The sequence below is a fragment of the Triticum aestivum genome, chromosome 1B, assembly GCF_018294505.1.
Source record: "Triticum aestivum cultivar Chinese Spring chromosome 1B, IWGSC CS RefSeq v2.1, whole genome shotgun sequence".
NCBI lineage: Eukaryota > Viridiplantae > Streptophyta > Magnoliopsida > Poales > Poaceae > Triticum > Triticum aestivum.
The window spans coordinates 26,010,570-26,029,786 of record NC_057795.1 but is presented as its reverse complement, the minus strand read 5'-3'; the positions used below and the strand labels follow the sequence as shown (position 1 = coordinate 26,029,786).

General features: G+C 45.6%; 3 protein-coding genes and 1 pseudogene across 16 annotated transcripts; 2 read left to right on the top strand and 2 right to left on the bottom strand.

Moving 5' to 3' along the window:
* Nucleotides 1-445: 445 nt before the first annotated feature.
* Nucleotides 446-3,705, bottom strand: LOC123104857 (uncharacterized). 14 transcript variants are annotated; one of them, XM_044526797.1, is made up of 7 exons: nt 3,155-3,503; nt 2,830-2,991; nt 2,663-2,743; nt 2,428-2,581; nt 2,308-2,349; nt 1,592-1,838; nt 446-594 (listed from the first exon to the last, which is right to left on the bottom strand). In XM_044526797.1, exons 4-7 carry the CDS (start codon nt 2,451-2,453, stop codon nt 484-486), a joined length of 426 nt encoding a protein of 141 aa, XP_044382732.1. In that variant the 5' UTR covers nt 2,454-2,581; nt 2,663-2,743; nt 2,830-2,991; nt 3,155-3,503; the 3' UTR covers nt 446-483. The 14 variants fall into 14 exon arrangements, 5 of the variants coding, with proteins under 5 accessions (XP_044382732.1, XP_044382716.1, XP_044382724.1 ...); XR_006450592.1 differs by adding an exon at nt 978-1,145 and having other exon boundaries at nt 2,308-2,581; nt 2,663-2,991; nt 3,155-3,514; XR_006450586.1 differs by lacking the exon at nt 2,308-2,349 and adding an exon at nt 978-1,151 and having other exon boundaries at nt 2,663-2,991; nt 3,155-3,507.
* Nucleotides 3,706-9,764: 6,059 nt separating this feature from the next.
* LOC123085280 (aspartate--tRNA ligase 2, cytoplasmic-like) lies at nt 9,765-11,485 on the top strand. The gene is made up of 4 exons (XM_044506903.1): nt 9,765-10,049; nt 10,272-10,382; nt 10,516-10,633; nt 11,390-11,485. Exons 1-4 carry the CDS (start codon nt 10,035-10,037, stop codon nt 11,458-11,460), a joined length of 315 nt encoding a protein of 104 aa, XP_044362838.1. The 5' UTR covers nt 9,765-10,034; the 3' UTR covers nt 11,461-11,485.
* Nucleotides 11,486-11,888: 403 nt separating this feature from the next.
* LOC123076260 (uncharacterized) lies at nt 11,889-13,262 on the top strand. The gene is made up of 4 exons (XM_044498608.1): nt 11,889-12,098; nt 12,726-12,787; nt 12,968-13,178; nt 13,236-13,262. Exons 1-4 carry the CDS (start codon nt 11,892-11,894, stop codon nt 13,260-13,262), a joined length of 507 nt encoding a protein of 168 aa, XP_044354543.1. The 5' UTR covers nt 11,889-11,891.
* A 627-nt stretch (nt 13,263-13,889) lies between these two features.
* On the bottom strand, nt 13,890-15,290 carry LOC123085274 (lecithin-cholesterol acyltransferase-like 1; annotated as a pseudogene).
* Nucleotides 15,291-19,217: the final 3,927 nt, after the last annotated feature.

Here is a 19,217-nt window from a genome sequence, read left to right as displayed (position 1 = left end):
ATGAATTCTCATGTTTTTTATTGTCGGCTCCCTAGTACTATGAAGAAACCACATTGGTCTGCATCCAAAATCCATCTGCTGTATCCAAAAAGAATTGACAATTAGTTTTGTCCTTGAAAGAAATAATGCTAATCAAGCAACCAATGTCATATTTGCGAGCTCAAAATTATTGGGAGCAAGGGATGGTTACTGGTTAGAGTAGCAGATGAACAAAAATGGGCGATGCAAGAAATTGACTTCGCGTGCCAGACGACACTGGCGTACAATGGAACTAACTTGATACGACTAATACTTTCAAGTTGTATTTGCTTGCCCAATAGAAGTGGTAGTATTTGCAGTGCAATGGAACTAACCTGATACGACTTATTTGAGGAGACGACAACAACAGCCAAGGAGGCGGCATCGTCCAAGAGGAAGTCCTTGACATGTGACCTGGGCAGCGTCTGGTCAGGTACTCGGAGTCAGAGATGATGCTGCCATTGCTCACGCTCGCCGGGACACACTGCCGTCGCCGTTGCCGCAGTCTTTATTGCTGGGGCTGGTGCTGGTATCTTCCTCCTTCATGCTTAATTCTATCACCGAGCCACATTTGACCTGATTTAGTAAGTTCAATGTACCGACATTATTTGTAGCACAAACCAAGCAGTGAAACATGATTTTAGAAGAGTTAAGATATATGTGGGACAGTGTGTCGTGTCACTTTCATATGCTTTCTTAAATGACCAAAAGGAATGGGGACTTCAGTTTTCACAAATGAGGAATCTTAAAATGGTAACGATTAATGAATAACAAGAGCTAATTCTTCAATCCCAACTAATTTCCTGGATTTCAAAGCAAAGCACCAATGCGCCATGACATTTGTCTGTATCACACTGCACCAAGTAATTTCGCATCATGCTTTGAAGCTACCGTGTCTACAATTTTGAACTCAATGGCATAGTAATTTGGTACAAGATAAATGTAGTTGCACACAACACCTCTTCATAATGGCCGGAGCACCGTGGTAACCGCACAAGCGAGAGCACAAGCCATCCTCCATCTCCAGTCGCACAAACACACTCAATATAATTTTTCAAATAAAGCATGCCTCATCTTCAGTCGCACAAACACATTCGATATAAAGTCCTTTTATCAAGTTAAGACATCTATATCTTGCAAATAAAGCATGCCCCATTAATATAATTTCTCATAAGTTGATAAAAGGAGAAGCATACACATAGAAAATAATTTGACTATTTGTGTGAAACAATTCTAACACAAACACACCCACATGGTAGAAAGGATTTTGTGGATGCCATCATATGAACAGGCAGATCTAAAAGTATTAAATATTCCATGGCAATGCTATGTACTTTTCCGTCTAATCTATTTTGCAATATCATAACACAAGTCATTACAAACAACACTTGCCTTGTCCCCTCAGGTATTCTCGAGGTTTTAGCGTAATGTCAATTGAGCATTGTTCAACAAAAGTACTATTGAACTGGCTAAGAACTTATATTTTACCTGCTACTGCGATCTATACATCAAAGCATAATCAGCCTACAGATATTCCTACATCAAAAAATTATTTCTTCTTTGAGATACTCACTCGGTCCCATAATATAGGATTTGGTGCTGCTTGCAAGATGCCCTCTTGCGCCGATTTCACTCGCTGCATCTTGCGTACGTGCAGTACCACGTCATTGTCAAGGAAAGCACGCTGCCATTGGCAGAGCTCCTGCAGGTTAAAAGGAACCTCCTTCTCTTGGTACCAGCAAAACCCACAGGTCAAAGGGCCCACCCCGTTGTTCGGGGTGCTCAAACCTGTAAGCTTGTCAACTGCAAAACCTTCTGATCTGCGAAAAAGGAATGGATAATTCGTCAAGGGTTTTACATCGATAAAACAATAAAGGGAACAGAACACAAATGGAAATGACCCTCATACACACTCTGATCTGTGTAGACAGTTCTTATGTATATATAAGAGGAATGACATAGGGACAGATTGCCAATGGTTGTCAGAAACAACCTGAACCAAGCATAGAAATATTGTGCATTATATAGATAGATGCGGCGCAGCCTGAACCAAGCTTACAAATATCATGCATTAAATAGATGAATGCAGTGGAACGCACACATAGTTTAATATTAATATATCCTGCAAGAGATGTGTAATATACATGTTCAGGACTTTAAATTTATGGGTAGAAGTAAACAAATATAGTCTGTCCAACGACGACCATCATGTATGTCTTTTATGGGCAAATTATCGCATGATAAATGGATTAGAAGGAGAAAATGAAAAACCCTAGCTCGAATCTGTACCTAAGTGATATATTCTTCTCAGGCTTCTCAACTACGGCACTTCTGTGCACATAAAAATAATTGCAGATCCATCAACAACAAAATTAATTTCACATTGGTCAGAATCAGTTCAGATCTCACCTAATACAAACACATGCCCTCTTCATGAGACCCTGAACCTGCCCTTAGAGTTCAAATAAATGTACCATTTGATAGCAGACTAATACTTTGTTTTTGCTTTATACATGACTTGCTCACTGCTCATAGTATAAAGCTAACTCGGTTGTAAAGGGAACTGGAAAAAACCACTCAAAAAAGTTAGAGAGCCCAAAAAAATTTCTGGACTGAAGTATAACTACTGAAATGGAGCACGCACCTGCCGTCGAGATGCAACCGCTCGGGCGCTCGATCGCAGAAAATGAATCCGGGGAATATGAGGACGGAAAGGTCCGCTGGTCTGCAATTGAGATGCAAAGAATCATGATTTATATTCAGGAGACCAAACATGGTAATAATCTAAATTTTCAGCTCGGGAACACAAACACTCGCAGCAATCTCGAAGGCACAAATTTGCCAATAATAGAACCAGATATAGACAGAAAGAACATCTTCACTCCCACTTAATCCAAGCAATTCACACCAAAAAAGTCTCCAACTTTCCTTTGGTTCTAGTCAATCACAACTTCAGAAACAACCTTCAATAATCTGCATTCAAGAGGTTAACTGAATTAAAAATATTGTAAGTAACAAGCATTTAGGCTGGTGATATTGTTATAAACGTGTTGTCGAAGATTTGTAGAAACAAACTAAACGAGCTCTATCTTCTTTTCACTGCTTTTTTCTTCTGAGGATAGAAAAATAGAAATACCTCTGTTGGACCGCTCAAGTAGTAAAAGGGATCATTGCCCTTGCCTACACATGGGCCATGGCTCCAAATTCATAAGTCATGATCATTTGCATTCAGACACTATCTTCAGAAGGATCTTGTTTGTGTTAGTGCTTCAGTATTGTCTGCGGCAAAGGATTAATAAGTTTGTTTTTGCACATGTGCGCATAGCAGCTAGCTGCGGCTGATATGTTTGTTGTGTATCTTGGCTGATTTTCCTGAATTCAGGCGTGAGGAACGAAACATTAGAATCAGGAGTACAAAACCTTGTCTAGCATATATATTACACAACTACTATCTAACATCACAAACTGGCCTGCACTGGGGTAATAGGAAATGATCATATGACGAAAATTAAACATAAAAGAAAATATTTTTGGAGAAGGAAGAACATGTCAGGAGGATTTGGTGAACCTGCTACGCATACTCATGTGGACTTACGGTTCCGGTGAAGTGGAGCTGATGGAAGAGGGGATCACGAGCAGCGGCGGGATGGTCAGCGCTGGAGCTCATGACAAAGTGGACCCGTGGCGCGGCTGCGGGGGAAGGGGTCGTTGGCGCGGGCAGCGGTCGCGGTGGGACGTGGGGGCGACGGCCGCCGCTGGAGGTGGGGCGGTCGCGGCTGGAGGTGGGGCGGCAGCCGTCGCTGGATCTTGGCGCGACGGCCACGGCTGGAGCTGGGGTGGCGGCCGCGGCGGGAGGTGGCGGGGGCGGCCGCGACGGGCGGTGGCGCACCGCGAGACGGGTAGCCTTTGAGGGAGGAAGATGGGGGAGGGGATCGGCGGCGGCTGCGAGGGCGAGGGCGGCGGCTCGATGTGCGAGGGCAACAACGAAGGGACCTGGAGGCTTCGCTCACTCGCTCGCTCGTTTCGCACGTTGCCAGTCCAAGACGGGTTTTTTTCGCTGGTTTTCTTTCGTCGGTTTATTTTCGTCCGTTTTTTTTTTGCGTGGTGGGGAGTATCTGGAGGCATCGCTCCCTCATAACGTTATTGGTTGGTTCGATTTTTTTTGCATGGAGGGAACTACCTGGGAGGTGGGAGGGAGTACGAAAATAAACCGTCTCGGCTGAGCGGGAGGTGGGAGCAAGTACTAAAGAAGTACCAAAAAAGACCGGATGAGGTGGGACGAAAATAAAACCCGGAACGCGACCTACCAACTGAGACATTAGGAGTAGAGATATCCTCTCATCGTACAAAGATTGACGGTAGTTACTGCTCTGTTTGATTGGCTTTGTAGCGACGACTATTGGGTTCTCTTTGTTCTATCCCCAAAGACTTGCAATTCTTATGTCTTGTATTCGCATCAAAAGATCAAGAAAGACTTCAACAAACTGAACTCAGTTATGGATGATGCTCTCGTAGAGTTTGAGAACCGATAAAGCCAAAATTAAAAAAGAGCTTGGGCTTGGCATGCTTCGCTCACAACCAACGAAAAAATAGCGCGTTATTTTTATGTTATAGCATCGCTATAGCGTATCTGCAAGGGGCACGCTACATTTGAGAATTTTTTTTGTCGATACGCCACTAATCACGAGGTTATAGCGCACTATTTAAGCGCTCAAAATTGCAGCGTTATAGCGTTGAAACGTCATGCAAAAACCTTAAGCCGAGAAAACAACAACCAAACCCCAACGGACTAAAACTATCCCTCGCCCGGCCACAAGCCCACAACCCACACCCCACTCAGCATCAGAAGGTCAGACCTAATGAACAAGCACCCCTAGTACATTCACCCTTCTCGCCTAAGTTATGAGCATCAGCGGCGGCGTCTTCTTGTGAGCGGCATGGCTTCCTCCAGCTCGACTCCAGCCAACCCCGAAAGGGACGACATCATCCACACCATGGGCAATGGCGGCAAGTCAGCCACTAGGTAATACTTTTTTCTGCTTCTTCCACCGTGGTGTGTGCTCCTACCACTGCTTGCCTGTGCGTCTGTGTGTGCTTCTGCTGTTGCCGGTGTCCGGGGAAGAGGACAGCAATGGCGGATGAGACTACTAATGCTCTCGTGTGCTAGTGCTGCTACTTCTTGCATCTGTGCCATGGGAACTAGATGAGGCATGCAGTTTCTGGAGGAGAACGGGAGCACGCGAGGCTGGTTCTTGTATGTGGTTAACTTGCTATGCATGTATTGCTCCTGGACAATTATTTAGCCGCTGAAATCTTTAAATTGTATGATATATTTGACTTTTTTAAAGGCTATTTTGAAACAAGCATGCTATTAGCGGAAAATACACAGGAGCTCTCGGGTGCTCCGCACCCCTATACGAAAAATATTCGTAAAAAGTTCCCAGAAAATCAAAAAAATCTAAATTTTTGGGATGTCAAACCTGGTCCCCCAATCTACTTCCGTGCGAAATTTCGTGAAAAAATACCCAAAAACGCATCCGTGGCGAAGGAATTACTGGCCGGAAAAAAATGTACCCAAACAGTGTTTTGCTATACATAGGAAATTTTTGTCTTTTTTGCCGCGAATACGTTTCCTGGTATTTTTTTCACCAAACCTCAGACGGGAGTACATCGGTAACCCACGTTTGATATTCCAAAATCCCAGATTTTTTTTCAAATTTCTCGGTATTTTTTTTCCTGGTATTGTACATATAGGGGTGCGGAGCACCCGAGAGCTCTAAATCCTCGTCCTGCTATTAGCACACTATAACTTGTGTAGCATCTAGAGAAGGGTGGACCTTCTATTGCATGCAACAACAAAATAAGAGAAGTATACGTCTACTTACTACGTCATGAACCACATGGTTGATTGCATCCGGAAGCATACAACCTTCATAACAAAGGATGGTGTCACTAATTGTGGGGAAAACCCTTGACATTCTCGCACCGGATGATAGTCGAGTTGAGTTTAGATGGATGCAGACCACCCTTGCAACCATCATCAACAACGATGTTATCAACAAGAATGCGATGTACTACGAAGACTCACATACAAGAACCCCTCAAGGAGCGGTGGGATAGGCAGCACCGACAATATAGCAATTTCAACACCTTGATTTGGTAGCCCTTACTGTACCTTTTGTGTCACTACGGACTTAAGCTGTAAGTGTGTAACGTCGTATCGAAACATGATGACTCTAACATAACAGCAAAATGAGCCCTTTGGGTCATAGATGATGTCGTGGCCGAAAAATTAGCCCTTTGGTTCATTAATGCTGCCATCATCTGCTATGTAATCTTTCTATATAGGTTGGATTCATGTAAAATGTATTACATAACAACATTCACTATTAAATTTCATAATACTTATTATTTCTGTATGTATCAAATCTGCAAATATTGTAGCAAACTGCCATGCCAGCATCGAGTAATAAGGATTCCAGTCATCCTCCCGCCTCCTCAGCCGCTCGCGATCCCTGGCCGTTGGATCGAAGCGCTCGATCGGATCTGGGCCGTCGGATCAATCCGCTGGAGGACCACAGCCGTCGGATCGAATCAGAGACACTATTGCAATGAATAGTTACCACCGGTTACCACCAGTGGCTGCCACTGCGTGTAAATCGAGCGCCCCACCGAGGGCATTATTGTCATTTCACACGCAGCCGTATAAAACGCAACCCCTCCCGTGGAGATAACCTTGCCATCGCCTCCCCCCGCACTCGCGCGCCGAGCTCCTCCCATTCCCTAACCCTAGCTGCTCCCCACGCCGCCGTTGTCTCCTTCACCTAGCCTGCCAGATCCCCGCCGTCGTCCTCGCGTGCACACGGCAGGTGCTCCGCCTCTTCCTACCATCCGGCCAGATCCGCGGTCTCTCGCGCTCGCTCGCAACCCTCAGCCGTGGCTTGGGTTTCGGGCTGGGCATCGCCTTCGTCGCCGGCGCGGCTCCGGTGGATTCCGGCGTCACCTCTCCATCTCCTTCCTCGCCCCCACACGCGGCTGCACTTCCCGCTGGCCATGGGGCTTGCCGGCAGCAGCGCCTCCCTCCCTCCCTGCCTGCCGTTGCCAGTCCCGCCGCCCGGAGCAGCGCCACCGACGGCTCCATAGGCAGGTAGCCCCATCGCTCCTTACTCTTCCTTCACCACGCCCTCCCTTGTGGCATCCTCTGTCCGTTTAATTTCTGTTTTCCTGACTCTTGTGTCGGACGAGTGGTTGCTGTGGTAGATTGGGTGCGACTGTTTCTGGATGAGTAGTAGGTGTCGCGTGATTTTCCTAGTGTGTGTTCGAGTTCACATCCGATGGGATTTTGCCTGATAGGTGCCTGTGGTAATGCTTGCAGGGGCAAATATTGGTAACTCGTAGTTTGACTTTTTTCAGATGAGCTAATGCACTGCATGTTAGTAGCAGTGAAAAATGTTATAGTGACGATATATATATTTAATCTGCACTGCCTTGACCTGAAATCATCAAAGCTTATAGCAGTAGCGTGCAGTTTGAGAGCAGCAGGAGCTTCGCCTTGGTTGTACTGGCCCAGATTGGTTGACACATTGGTTAATTGTCCATGTGTACAATCCTGTTGATTGTGGAGCAGTAAGGAACATCAGGGAATTTTTATGACCTGAACTTATCATGTGTGAATAAAATTAGGAATAGTACAATACATGTTCTTCGGGCCTTGTTGATCAACAAAATTATTGCCAAAAAAGTTGATACACATGTTGATCTATAGGTTTTTTTGTTTTGTGGTTGTAGTTGTGGATTACTGTTAAGAATGATTACCCTGATTAGTTAGGATTTAAATGTGTTGTTCCAGATCCAGATGGGTTGGTTTTGAGTTATTGTTTGGGTTAGAAAATTTTCAAACCATGCATCTTTTAGCATTTAGAGAAAACTACATGTGTTTATTCTGGGTTGTAGTTCAGAGAGCACTTCCATGTCACCGTGAATGCTGGGTGCTGCTCTGACATGCTTATTTGTCTCATTTTGCTTTGTTCTTTTTTGCTTATATGGTGATCTCCTTTTTTCATTTGTTAGCAGAAACTCCAGGTAGGGCATGGAACACAAGAAAGCTTGAGCAAATCATCATGTGCATGCTCAAAGGCTTGGTTAACAAGGGTGACAATAAGATGTGTGGACAATTAATTGCCAGGTGGCTAACTTGATGGTTTTATTGTTGTTGCATATGTGTGAAATTTCTTTCCTCACTACCCATGCTGGCAAAGAAATATTCAGTTATTCTATTTCATATTACACGTCATGTTTCCTTTTATTCTGTGTATATGCACAAATTATTTGATGACAATGACTCATGGATGGAAATAAAACACCAACAGGAATGATGCACTCTTTTTACCTAGCTTATTTTATTGATTGATATGGCAATTCATGTTGTTATTCTAATTTTACACCCTTGTGTTCTTGGCAAAAATTACATTATTTGGTTCATATGAATGAGCATTGTTGATGTTGTCTGCTTTCCTGAATGAATCGTTGATTTAGAACTACATGACAGAGTCCTGTTGCCATATGTGGTGTCCTTTCCTGTTCATATAAATCTGCAATCTGGATGTTACTCTTGTTTCCTCAACTAACTTATAGTCACTTTTGACTGACAAGTGTATCTTAATGTTGTCTTTTTTGGTAGCTGCGGGTTCAAAAGCGCAGTAATGATATTTGCTTAAAGTTACTTCAATTACTACACTTGGTTTATCTTTTAAGGGAAATCAGTTTTGTTTACACTGAAAATAATTTGTGTGCTTATCCCATTAACTTGAGTGTGTTATTACAGGTTGCAGGAATAGCTTTATATTAGGAGCAGCTTCTCCACCACGCAGCGGCAGAGGAGGTGTGCTTCTTCCCCAACACAACATAGCAGCAGCCACGGTATCCTCTGCCCTCTCCCTCTATCTACCCTCTTTTGTTCCTTATCAAAAAAATCATTTTTTTACCTTGTATAATACTTGTGATTTGGACCGATTTGTGTTTTGGGGTGCATCAATTTGGTGCTAACCATGTCCATGTGCAGAGAAAAGGAGAAGAAGGGGATGGATGATCAAGGAGCAGAAGAACTAGAAGAAGAAGGGCAAGGGAGGTGGAGCGATATGAATGTCCAAGGAGGTCCGTCCCCCTCTCCTCCTCTCTTCTCTTTCCTTGTACTACAGCAGCCCTTAATCCCCTTTGATTTGATTTATTCAGTTGTTTTAGTTGTTCTCTCCTAAGAAAAACTAGAAACCTGAAGAAAATTGTATTGATAGTAGTTGAACTTCAAGCTTGTATATGTTTTTTATTTCTCTTTTCACTGTAAATTAGCGAAACAAAAACTGAGATCTTTCCACCATGTATGAATGATCCGTTGGACATATGAAACGACACTGAGGTTGTGCGAAAAAATTTGTGCAGGGTATAGAAAATCAGTAGCTTAAGTATTGCAGTAGATTTCCAATAAAATCTTGCCTGAGTGATGTTTGCTTGGTTCCTATGAATCTTAATCTTGGCTATGTGTCTCTGAATCTTAATCTGATGGGTGCTACTATGAATAAGGTTAGTTGTTGTTGATTACTGCATGAGTGAAAAGATGGTGGTTCAGTTGCCTGCACATGTGAATATTTCTTCCTTTTTTTGATATCCTGTTTGAATGCCTACGTTAAACATGAATTTCTACTGATTTGAGCATTACCTACTTGACCAAAATGTTCGGACAGGCACCTCGCACCCGCGCCTCCCTCTCTCTCTCCTTCCAAACCCTAACCCTAGACCACCTCCCTGCCCCGTCCCCATCGCCGAGGAGGAGCTCGCGCTCGGGGAGGACGAGGAGACGGCCGCCTCCGGGGAGCAGCAGAAGGAGGAGGGGCACGCGGCGGCGGCGACCAAGAGGCGCATGGCGCAGCCGACCAAGAAGGCCAGGAACATGGCCACCAGCGACAAGGAGCCCGAGTTCCTCGACGAGCCGTCCTCGCCGACGAGGCCCGCTACAGGGATGGATGAGAGGATGTGAGGTCAGCCCACCCCCTCGCCTTCTCTTGCTTGTATGCCGCAGCCTGTGAGTGCCATGAAGATGAGGAGGAGGCAGAGAGGGAGATGGTTCCGTTTGCTTACCCATCTTTTATTAGTTTGAGATCTCGTTTCGTTGCAGTTCCCCTTTGTCTGTTGACTGTTTGAATTATGGGCTGACATACACACCACAGTAGTTATTTGTAATTCCATTTGATGGCTGGCAGGTGGATATTCAGGCCAGGAAGCTCTACTGCATCAACAGGGCTGACCCGAAGCTACCAATCAGCGTGGAGGATGCCAGACGGAGTGCTGAGGAGTTTGCAATAGCTGAATCAGTATGTCAGTTTGCACAATCTGTGTATTTGCTTGCCTCCTCTTTGAATGCATAAAGGAGGAGGATACAGATTGTTGCTCCAATCTCCGATGATGATATTTGGGTTCAGCTAATGGTATCTTGTTGTTTTGCAGAAGGGAGTGCCACTTGTCCATGTTGGTCAGGACACACGCTTGGACTGTCGAGTTATTGATGTCCGAACACTGGCAAATCAAGCCATTTTCCGTATACAGCATCAAGTTGAAAACATTGGTATTTTTTCTTGCCTTTAGGACTGCTGCTATCAGTGATGTGTTGATGAACTGAGTTTGCAGAACTAAACATATGATGTTATGTAATTTTTTGTGTCGCTTAGCTAAGATATTCTACTTCGACACTGAATTAAACATATCTAATCTGGTGAACCCTTTGAGTAGTTGAGCCAAAGCATGCCATTGGCTGGGCTGCTGAATTGGGATTTCAGTGATCATTTTGGGTGGTTGTTTAGGTGGAGTGTGCCTTAGCAGCCACCGTAGCGGCACTTAGTGGTGGACTGTCGTCGCTTGTTGTATCGTAATAAACTATGTGCCATGTGGTTTAATTTGGTGCATTACAGTTTAAATTGGGGATCAGCGAAGTCGCATGGTTGGTTAAGTAGAAGATGTGGGAACTATGCCTGCTCCAGTTATTTGGATTAAGTCATGGTTGCAGTTGTTTGAATCAAAGTGTTGTTTTCAGGTGCTAGATTAATTTGGTCCTTGCTTACCCATATAATCACATGCCAGATAAGTCACATGATTGAGCTGAAGCAGCTGTTGTTGTCTGTATAGTCATCCCCTCAGTCTTATCAGATATGGCCAAAGGGTTGCTCAACAAACTTCTGCGACCGCATTTATGTTGTATATAAAAAAATGAAATTGAGAAACATATTTTCCTGTGCTATGTCGTGCAATCTAAATCTTGACCGCCTTTCCGCATTTATTCTGATTACCAAAAATAAATCATACTTTTTGTGCATTCTTGCTACAGCTAGAGGGCTTGGTTGCGAAGGAGAGGGAGATGCAGGAGAAGCTCATGGCAAGGCATGGCACCGTGGTTGACAGCTTTGAGAAGAAGCATCGTAGGCAAGAATTCTGACTATATGCTTGAATAGAAAATCTACAGTGTCTCAGGCATGTAAATCTAGCTCTTTTAGGCTTATCCTAACCATAGATTTATCCTAATCATATGCTTAGATAAAATAGTTCAGGTTTATATCTATGCTCATTTTGAAATTAAATATGGGATGTGCTTTTTGAATCTGCAATAGTTTCAGCCTGTAGGCTTTACTTGTCCTTTGTTATTTAACAAGTCTTACAATGTATTTCCTTCACTCTTTTTTGCTTTCATTTACAGTACCAATGCCAATACAAATACATGAATGTAACAATACCACCGTGCGTTCTTAGTTCTACTTTTCTGTATTACACCAATTGATTTTCAGTGTGTTGAACATATTTGTTTCTTTGTTCTCAGATATTTGTTGGAGGCCATGACTCCAATGTCAAGTGTTCGCTCCAAATGGGGAAGTCGTCCATGTCAAGATCCCTGTTGGGAAGAGATGTGGCTAAATTACTCCTGTCACTGCATATTCAGGCCTTCTGCTGAGCAAGCTCTGCAACTGCTGCATGGGACCTTTTTTGGTGGTCAGAGTGTGAGCCTTTCATGGGGAAGAAGCCCTTTGAACAAACAAACTCAGGTTAATTCTTGCGTACAGAACTTCTATCATGTCTTGAGTTGTATATATACTAGCGGTAAAGTGGGTAATATATGACATGTGAACATTTTCAGCCTCAGGAAGCCAGCCAGTTGTATGTCCAGTTCTCCACTATAAAATTGTTTGTGCTTTGCCTGTTTTCGCCTCTTTCTTTGATATATAACAATGCCTAGAACATAAACGATGTGTTTCTATATTTACTTTCCCTTTAGGGCGGTGGAAATTCATATTATATTCAAAAGCACTTCATGTATGTAGTCAAATGCTTCAGAGACAGTAGTATGCTACTTCACTTTTTATCTTCCTGGGGGTTCATATTCATCTGTATTAACTAAAGAAGCTTGTGATATTATTTTCATTAGCACAGTGCAATCAAACCAAAAAAATACACATGCTTGCCCTTTGTAAAGAACCACTATTACTGTATATGTTATACTTTGTATTGAATCATATGTATATTATGCTTGCCCCTAAAATGTTGCTTTATGCTGAACCACTATTGCTATATTATGCTTTGATCTGAGTTTTGGTGCTTAAATCAAGTATTTATGGAGACTATGCCCTTATGCGAGTCTTTCGGCCTTGCTGGGTTGTTTTATTGTTGTGAAGGCATCGTCATGGGTGATTGTAGTTACATTGCCTCCTTCACACTTACATCCACCATCAATCAGGTAGACACCCTCTTTTTTTTTCACATAAAATCAAGTGAATGTTATACTCCCAAACCAATTAGCATGTTCGGTTAGATAAATACCGTGCATTGATCTCTGCACCTTTGACAAATTTATATTCATGACATCTCCGGTTTACTCCTGTTCTCATATTTTTTTTTTGTTTCTCTGATCTGGCAGCTCCATGGAGACATGGAACCTGTCATCATTTTGTCAGACTAAGAATGGAGTTACTTGTGCAAGTTACACCATCAGCAAACACATGAAGACCTGCATGCTATCATCACAAGTTGAGCATTTACATGCTCCAAGTCAATCTGTTAGGGAGAAAACAAAAGCTTGTGTTCCTATTCGTATTTTTTTGTTTTATCAGTGGGCACCTTATCTATCTGTAACATGTGGCCTGTGTAACACATGTTCTTATACACTATGCCTATGGTTTGTATAGAAACTATGCCTTTCACTTTTTCTGTAACATACTGAACCTTTGCACTATTGCTTTTATCGTAAAATCATACAAAATACAAATTGTTTCATACCAGGTTGGATATGGCTGGACCGGGTGGGGTGCGGCAAGCCGCACTTACTATCTAGTTTCTGTTATCCCTGCAAAACAAGCTAGCCGCATTTGTTATTAGCAGGATGCTGCTAATTTAAACCAACACTAGAAACGCTTGCATAAAGGGCACACTGTAGATTGGCTCTGACAAAAACGACTTCTAATGAAACCAAACGTCGCCAGTGCTACTTAATAGCACAGTAGTCGCGTGTGGAGCACACACACTGCTAGTTGCACCGCAGGCGGCGTTCACCCAGAACACGGCCGGTGGGCTATTTTGCACGCGGCCGGTAAGCGTTTTTGGTCTACCTCTTTGTGTGTGTGTGTGTGCGCGCGCGCGCGCGCGCGTGTGTGTGTGTGTGTGTGAACTACAGATGGTCTTTGTCCTAACAATGTACGACGAGGGGTGTTTGTATAGTAACCAAGGCCTTGGTTCTTATTCAATTTATAGAATATCCTTACATAATAGTTTTATTCCACAACAATGCCAGCTTCTCCAACGAGAATACAGCATATTTTTTCATGAATGGAAAAACAAAACTGTTACATGATGTCTCTTCTGCAATTAGCTTCTAGAATTTCAGCCATAACTCTCTTGAGTGAACGTTCCTGAATTAGAATATGAGAGTGGTTAGTATGAGCAATCTTGATGAACTTGAAGTGTATGCTATTCCGCTGCTGCTGCCTTCTCATTTCTTCCACAAATGCCAACAAGCTAACTAAGTTGACGACATCGTCACCATCGCCATATACATACTCTGGCTCTACATCAAAGTTATTGTCCCAGTATACAGCCTGATCTATCGTTTGGAAACCGACTCCATTTAGGTATGTCGTTGGCACCATCGGAGCATTAACCTTTAGATTCATCCGAAGTATCCATTTTATGATGTCGGTGTTGAAACCAAGAGCCATGAGAAAATCCCTGTAGTCATACGCCGAGTAGTTCATTTGTTTGGTGACTACAAGTGGTTCGTGACCAAAAACTCTGGTAGATGGGAAGGATATAAGAGAACACGCGAAAGTTCTCCACATTGGACGCAAACCCAGCCACGGTGCGGTCGGTATAAGAATGACTGACGGCCCAGAGGCAAAGTCCGTGAGCACCTGAACAAAACCAGTAGGAGGTGTGGGCGCGATTAGGACCATGTGTTTGATGAATCTTTTCCTCCATGGAAGGGGAGTCGAATTGACGAAGTCGAGGCCTGCCTTGCCTCCAAAGTTGTGCCCGACGAGGATGACAGGCTTGTTCCCATTCTTCTCGCTCGCATGCTGCACCAGATTCTTGACACGAGCAAAGTAGTCGGTGTACACCCGAGATGGCTAGCCGGGTGAAGGTGGAGCATGGCGTAAGTCGTATGGAGCACCGAAAAGAGTATCTCTATCGCGATAACCTAGTGCCTCCAGTTCTTGGCGAAGTTTTGACATGCAATAAATATTACGGCCGCCCCTAAATTAAGAAGGCAAATTTCAAGATCAAGAATTCTTATAGTACAGTATTAACAAATCATTACTAAATGAACCTCTCCTTTCCAAAGAAAATACCAAGTGCAATGTATATGAACTTACACTTCGTCCTTTGAGGTGAAACCGTAGGACGAGCCGAAGTCAGGCACGCGCGTCCCGACGCCGGGCCGGTTCCAGAAGTCGTTGAGGACTGGGTGGTACATGAGGCTCATCTGCTTCTGTAAGCACGGAAGGTAATCATGGTCGAGCACATCCCGGGTGTTGTTCCAGAGAGGGAACCATCCCTTCCCCGGCCCTGGCCTCTAGGTTGGGGCAACTTATGCCAAGGAACAAGATTATGGGGTAGTAGACTTGGAGTTGGCCCTGGCCGAATCTGCCGCTGGCGGCTTCATCGGCCGACAGGTAATCGCGGAGGGGAGAAGGAAGGAGCAGGAGCAGCAGAGGTAGCAAGCGAAGGAGCTGCGTTCTCATGGCCATGGCTGCACTGCAATAGCGTTATCTGTGAGTAGTGCAAACTGTGGTCATGGCTGCACTGCAACAACCATGTCGGTACTCAGTTGTCGTTACCGGGAGCGGGCCATATAGTAGAGTACTGGCAATGGTCATGATATTGCAACCATTCATGGCGCGTGTTGTTGCAATATCACGACCCTAATATCATGAATATTTTTTATTTTATTTTTGCGCCCGGGCTAGTGCTCGTCTGCGGCCATGGAGCCAGGGCCATCTCTTGTAGACGAGGTCCACCCGTTTTCATATGCTGAAGGTGTCGCACTAACTAGCCTCTCCCGTGCACCCGTTTTCTTTGGCAGAACTATCTACCCTGGTGCTCATCAGCGACGTCGCTATGACGCCTTCCTCCGACGGGTATGTCACACCACGTGCACCCGTCTCTGTGTGTTCCTTTTCTCACCGAAGAAGTCCAGCAGCTACTTCATCATCATGTACGCGCGCACTGAGCCAGAGCCTCCTGGTTGAGATGTGACGGATGACTCTGCGTGATTTGCAGCAGTGGCACCACACCAACGACAGCGAATTGCGATGAGCAACCGGCTGCGGTGCGTGTGCGGCGGGGATATGATGAGACCCACAGACGATGATACGGGTGGTGACTTGGCGCATATCTGGTTGTTGCCTGCTGAAGAGCAAGTGGATGAGCAGCCAGCGGACATGGTTGCTACGGCCAAAGCTTCTGATGCTAGGCAGAGTAAGTAGAGAAGAGGAGAAGCGAACATTGGATATGTCAGTTTCAATACTTGCAGAGTAGCATAACACCATATATAGTCATAGTCTAGGTTTGGATTCGAACCAGCTACAGGAGCACATCTCTCTTTTTTCTAAAACTCAGCAACGTCTCTTTACTGGTACACTATCTTGTTCTGTACGCCTTCTCAAGTCTTTGATTTTCTTTCTTTTTTTTGCGAGGAAGGAAGGAGGACAAAATTGAGAGTTCCTGGGACTCGAACCCAAGACCATTCGGTTGAAAACCAAGGGTGCTAGTTGATGAGGATACAGACCTGGGATAGGGTCATAGGCCTGACCTATACGTTATACCCAAGGTCACTACCCTAGAAGGTAAGAAGTTCAAGAGGCAACGAAGGACCCCCAGTCAAAAAAGTCGAGTGCAATCCGCTCGACCAATCATATCACTCGGATACCCCTCCTACTTGTTGTCACTCGACCATACAAGGAACCACTCGACCTACCGAAGATCAGGAGTCACTCAGCATTGCAACGGTCGGGTGTTCACTCCGTAGTCTTTAAGGTCATTAATAGCACTTAAGACCGGCGTTATCAGCAACGCCCCTATTTTATGTACATTAAGCCCCTTGTAATGGAGGATGACTAGAGTCCCAGCACACTCTGTATAAGCCACCCCCTCCTCTGGGACAAGGGTTCGCACCCCCTGTAATACCACACACATATAATCCAGTCGACCGCCTCCGGGCACCGAGACGTAGGGCTATTACTTCCTCCGAGAAGGGCCTGAACTCGTAAATCTCGTGTGTACACCTTCACCATAGTTGAGATCTTGCCTCTCCATACCTACCCCCCCCCCTTTCTACTGTCAGCCTTAGAACCACGACAGTTGGCGCCCACCGTGAGGCAGGTGTCTTAGCAACTTGTTGGTGAAGTTGCAACTTTTCCGATCCCCATCATCATGGTTTCCGGTGGTGATCTGGCTAAGGGGCGCGAGATCCGTCTCGGCGCACTCATTTTCATCGTCGACGACTCCGCTTGGATTCAAGAAGCTCCCCTTGACGTCGAGGCGCTCCCCGTCCGAGGGGCGACGCACTTTCGCGCGTGCGTTCGCGGCGTCCTTCTCCGGCAGCCGTCGACTCAGTATCGGTCGGCTCCAATGATGTCGTCTCCCTCCGATGTTCGCCGCCGCAAACGATCCGGTCGGTCGCGGCTTCAGCAGTGGGTAAAACACGCAGTGGCTCGACATTCGGCCACCCATCAAGTTGCGGCAATCGAGCCCGACGAAACTCTCTACGGCCTGTTCGATCCGTCGACTAGCTCCGTCGAAACCGCATCCGAGTGCGATAGCAGCGATCCTGCGGCTGAAGTCTTGATGGTCGACGGACCACATAGTCCACCTGGTTTCCACCATGAAGACGGCGAGGACGGGGGCGGCGATCCGTCGCGCGTCCACGAGGAGTACCATCCTAAACCCCTCTCTTCACAGCAGAGGGAAGAACTTCATCGCCGCAACATGGATGCACTCCACACGCCCATCGTTGGAGAAACCCCCGAGGCTCGGGCCTTGGAAACGGTGCGTTTGGCTAATTTGGCTGAGCACACTCGACTGGAAAACCTCCAGCGCGCTCTCGACGAGCATGCTCGAGAACGGATTCACAAGTCCAGTCGACGACAGCTTTTTCCACCTCCACCTAAGGTATACCGCACTTCAATTCAAAATCTCACAGCTGCAACCCGAATAGTAGAGTCAATTCAACCTTCCCAGTTAGAGGCTGACCGAGGCTTGATGAAGATCCGAGCTTTACTCCAGGCAGCAGGAGAGCTGAACACAGTGGTGTCTCAGTCACGGGATAGGATTCATAGCAGATTCGTGGTGGCAGATACTGTCCAGTCGGCCCATAGTCCAAGATCGCCCCTGCGGCTGAGGACCGTGGACAGTATGATCACCGACTCGACCGCGACAATCGTCGTCGGATGCCCACACCTCCTCCGAGGAGCACATCATATGTGCCTCGGCATTACGATGACAGACGCCTTCACAGCGGTGAACGTAGAGCACCAGTCGACACAAGGGAGCCAGGCTTTGATGCAAGATCTATTCTCGTTCAGGGTTTGGTCAACCGGAACAGAGCGCAGAGGGAAGACCTTGGAAGAGATCGCCCGACTGGTAACAGGGTTGAGTGTTTCAGCAGAGCCATCAGGGCCGCAGTAATTCCCCCCAACTTCAGGTTCGCAACTGGAGTCAGCAAGTTCACTGGAGAGTCCAAGCCAGAAACTTGGCTTGAAGACTATCGAGTGGCTGTGCAGATTGGTGGCGGGAATGATGAAGTGGCGATGAAGCATCTCCCTCTGATGTTGGAAGGATCAGCCAGAGCGTGGTTGACTCAATTAGCCCCGAATAGTATATACAGTTGGGAAGAACTTGCTCGAGTGTTCGTCAGAACTTTTGAGGGCACTTGCAAGCGGCCAGCAGGATTGACGGAATTGCAGCATTGCGTGCAGAAACTGAGTGAGACTCTGAGAGATTTCATTCAGAGGTGGACCACTTTGCATCACACGGTGGAGAATGTATCTGAACATCAAGTTGTGTGTGCCTTCAAAGAAGGCGTTAAATACCGAGAATTGGTCCTGAAGTTTGGTTGGACTGGGGATATGACTCTGACTCGGATGATGGAGATAGACACCCGGTACGCGAACGGAGAAGAAGAAGATCGACTCCGCGGCGGAAAGGGCAAACCAGTCAGCCAGGACACTAGCGGAATCAATTCCAATCGGAGACAAAAACGAAAGGCCGAGCCCGCAGCACCCGGCGAAATTGCGGCAGTGGCTCAAGGAAAGTTTAAAGGAAAACCTAAGGGACCCTGGAACCCTAAGAAGGTAAAGGACCAGGAAATGATGTGTTGGATTTGCCGTGTCACATTAACACGAAGAAGGATGAAGAGGGTAATCTGATTTATCCTAAACACACCACTCGACAGTGTCGACTCCTGATCCAGCAGTTCCAAGATAATCAACCCAATGAATAGGGAAAAGAGTCAGATAGAGACGAAGATGAGGAAGAAGACGATGGTTATCCCAAAGTCAATTCCACCCTGATGATTTTTGCTGATGTTGAGAGCAAGAGTCGATTGAAAGTTATCAACAGAGAAGTGAATATGGTCGCCCCGGCAATGACGACTACATACCTGAAATGGTCTCAAA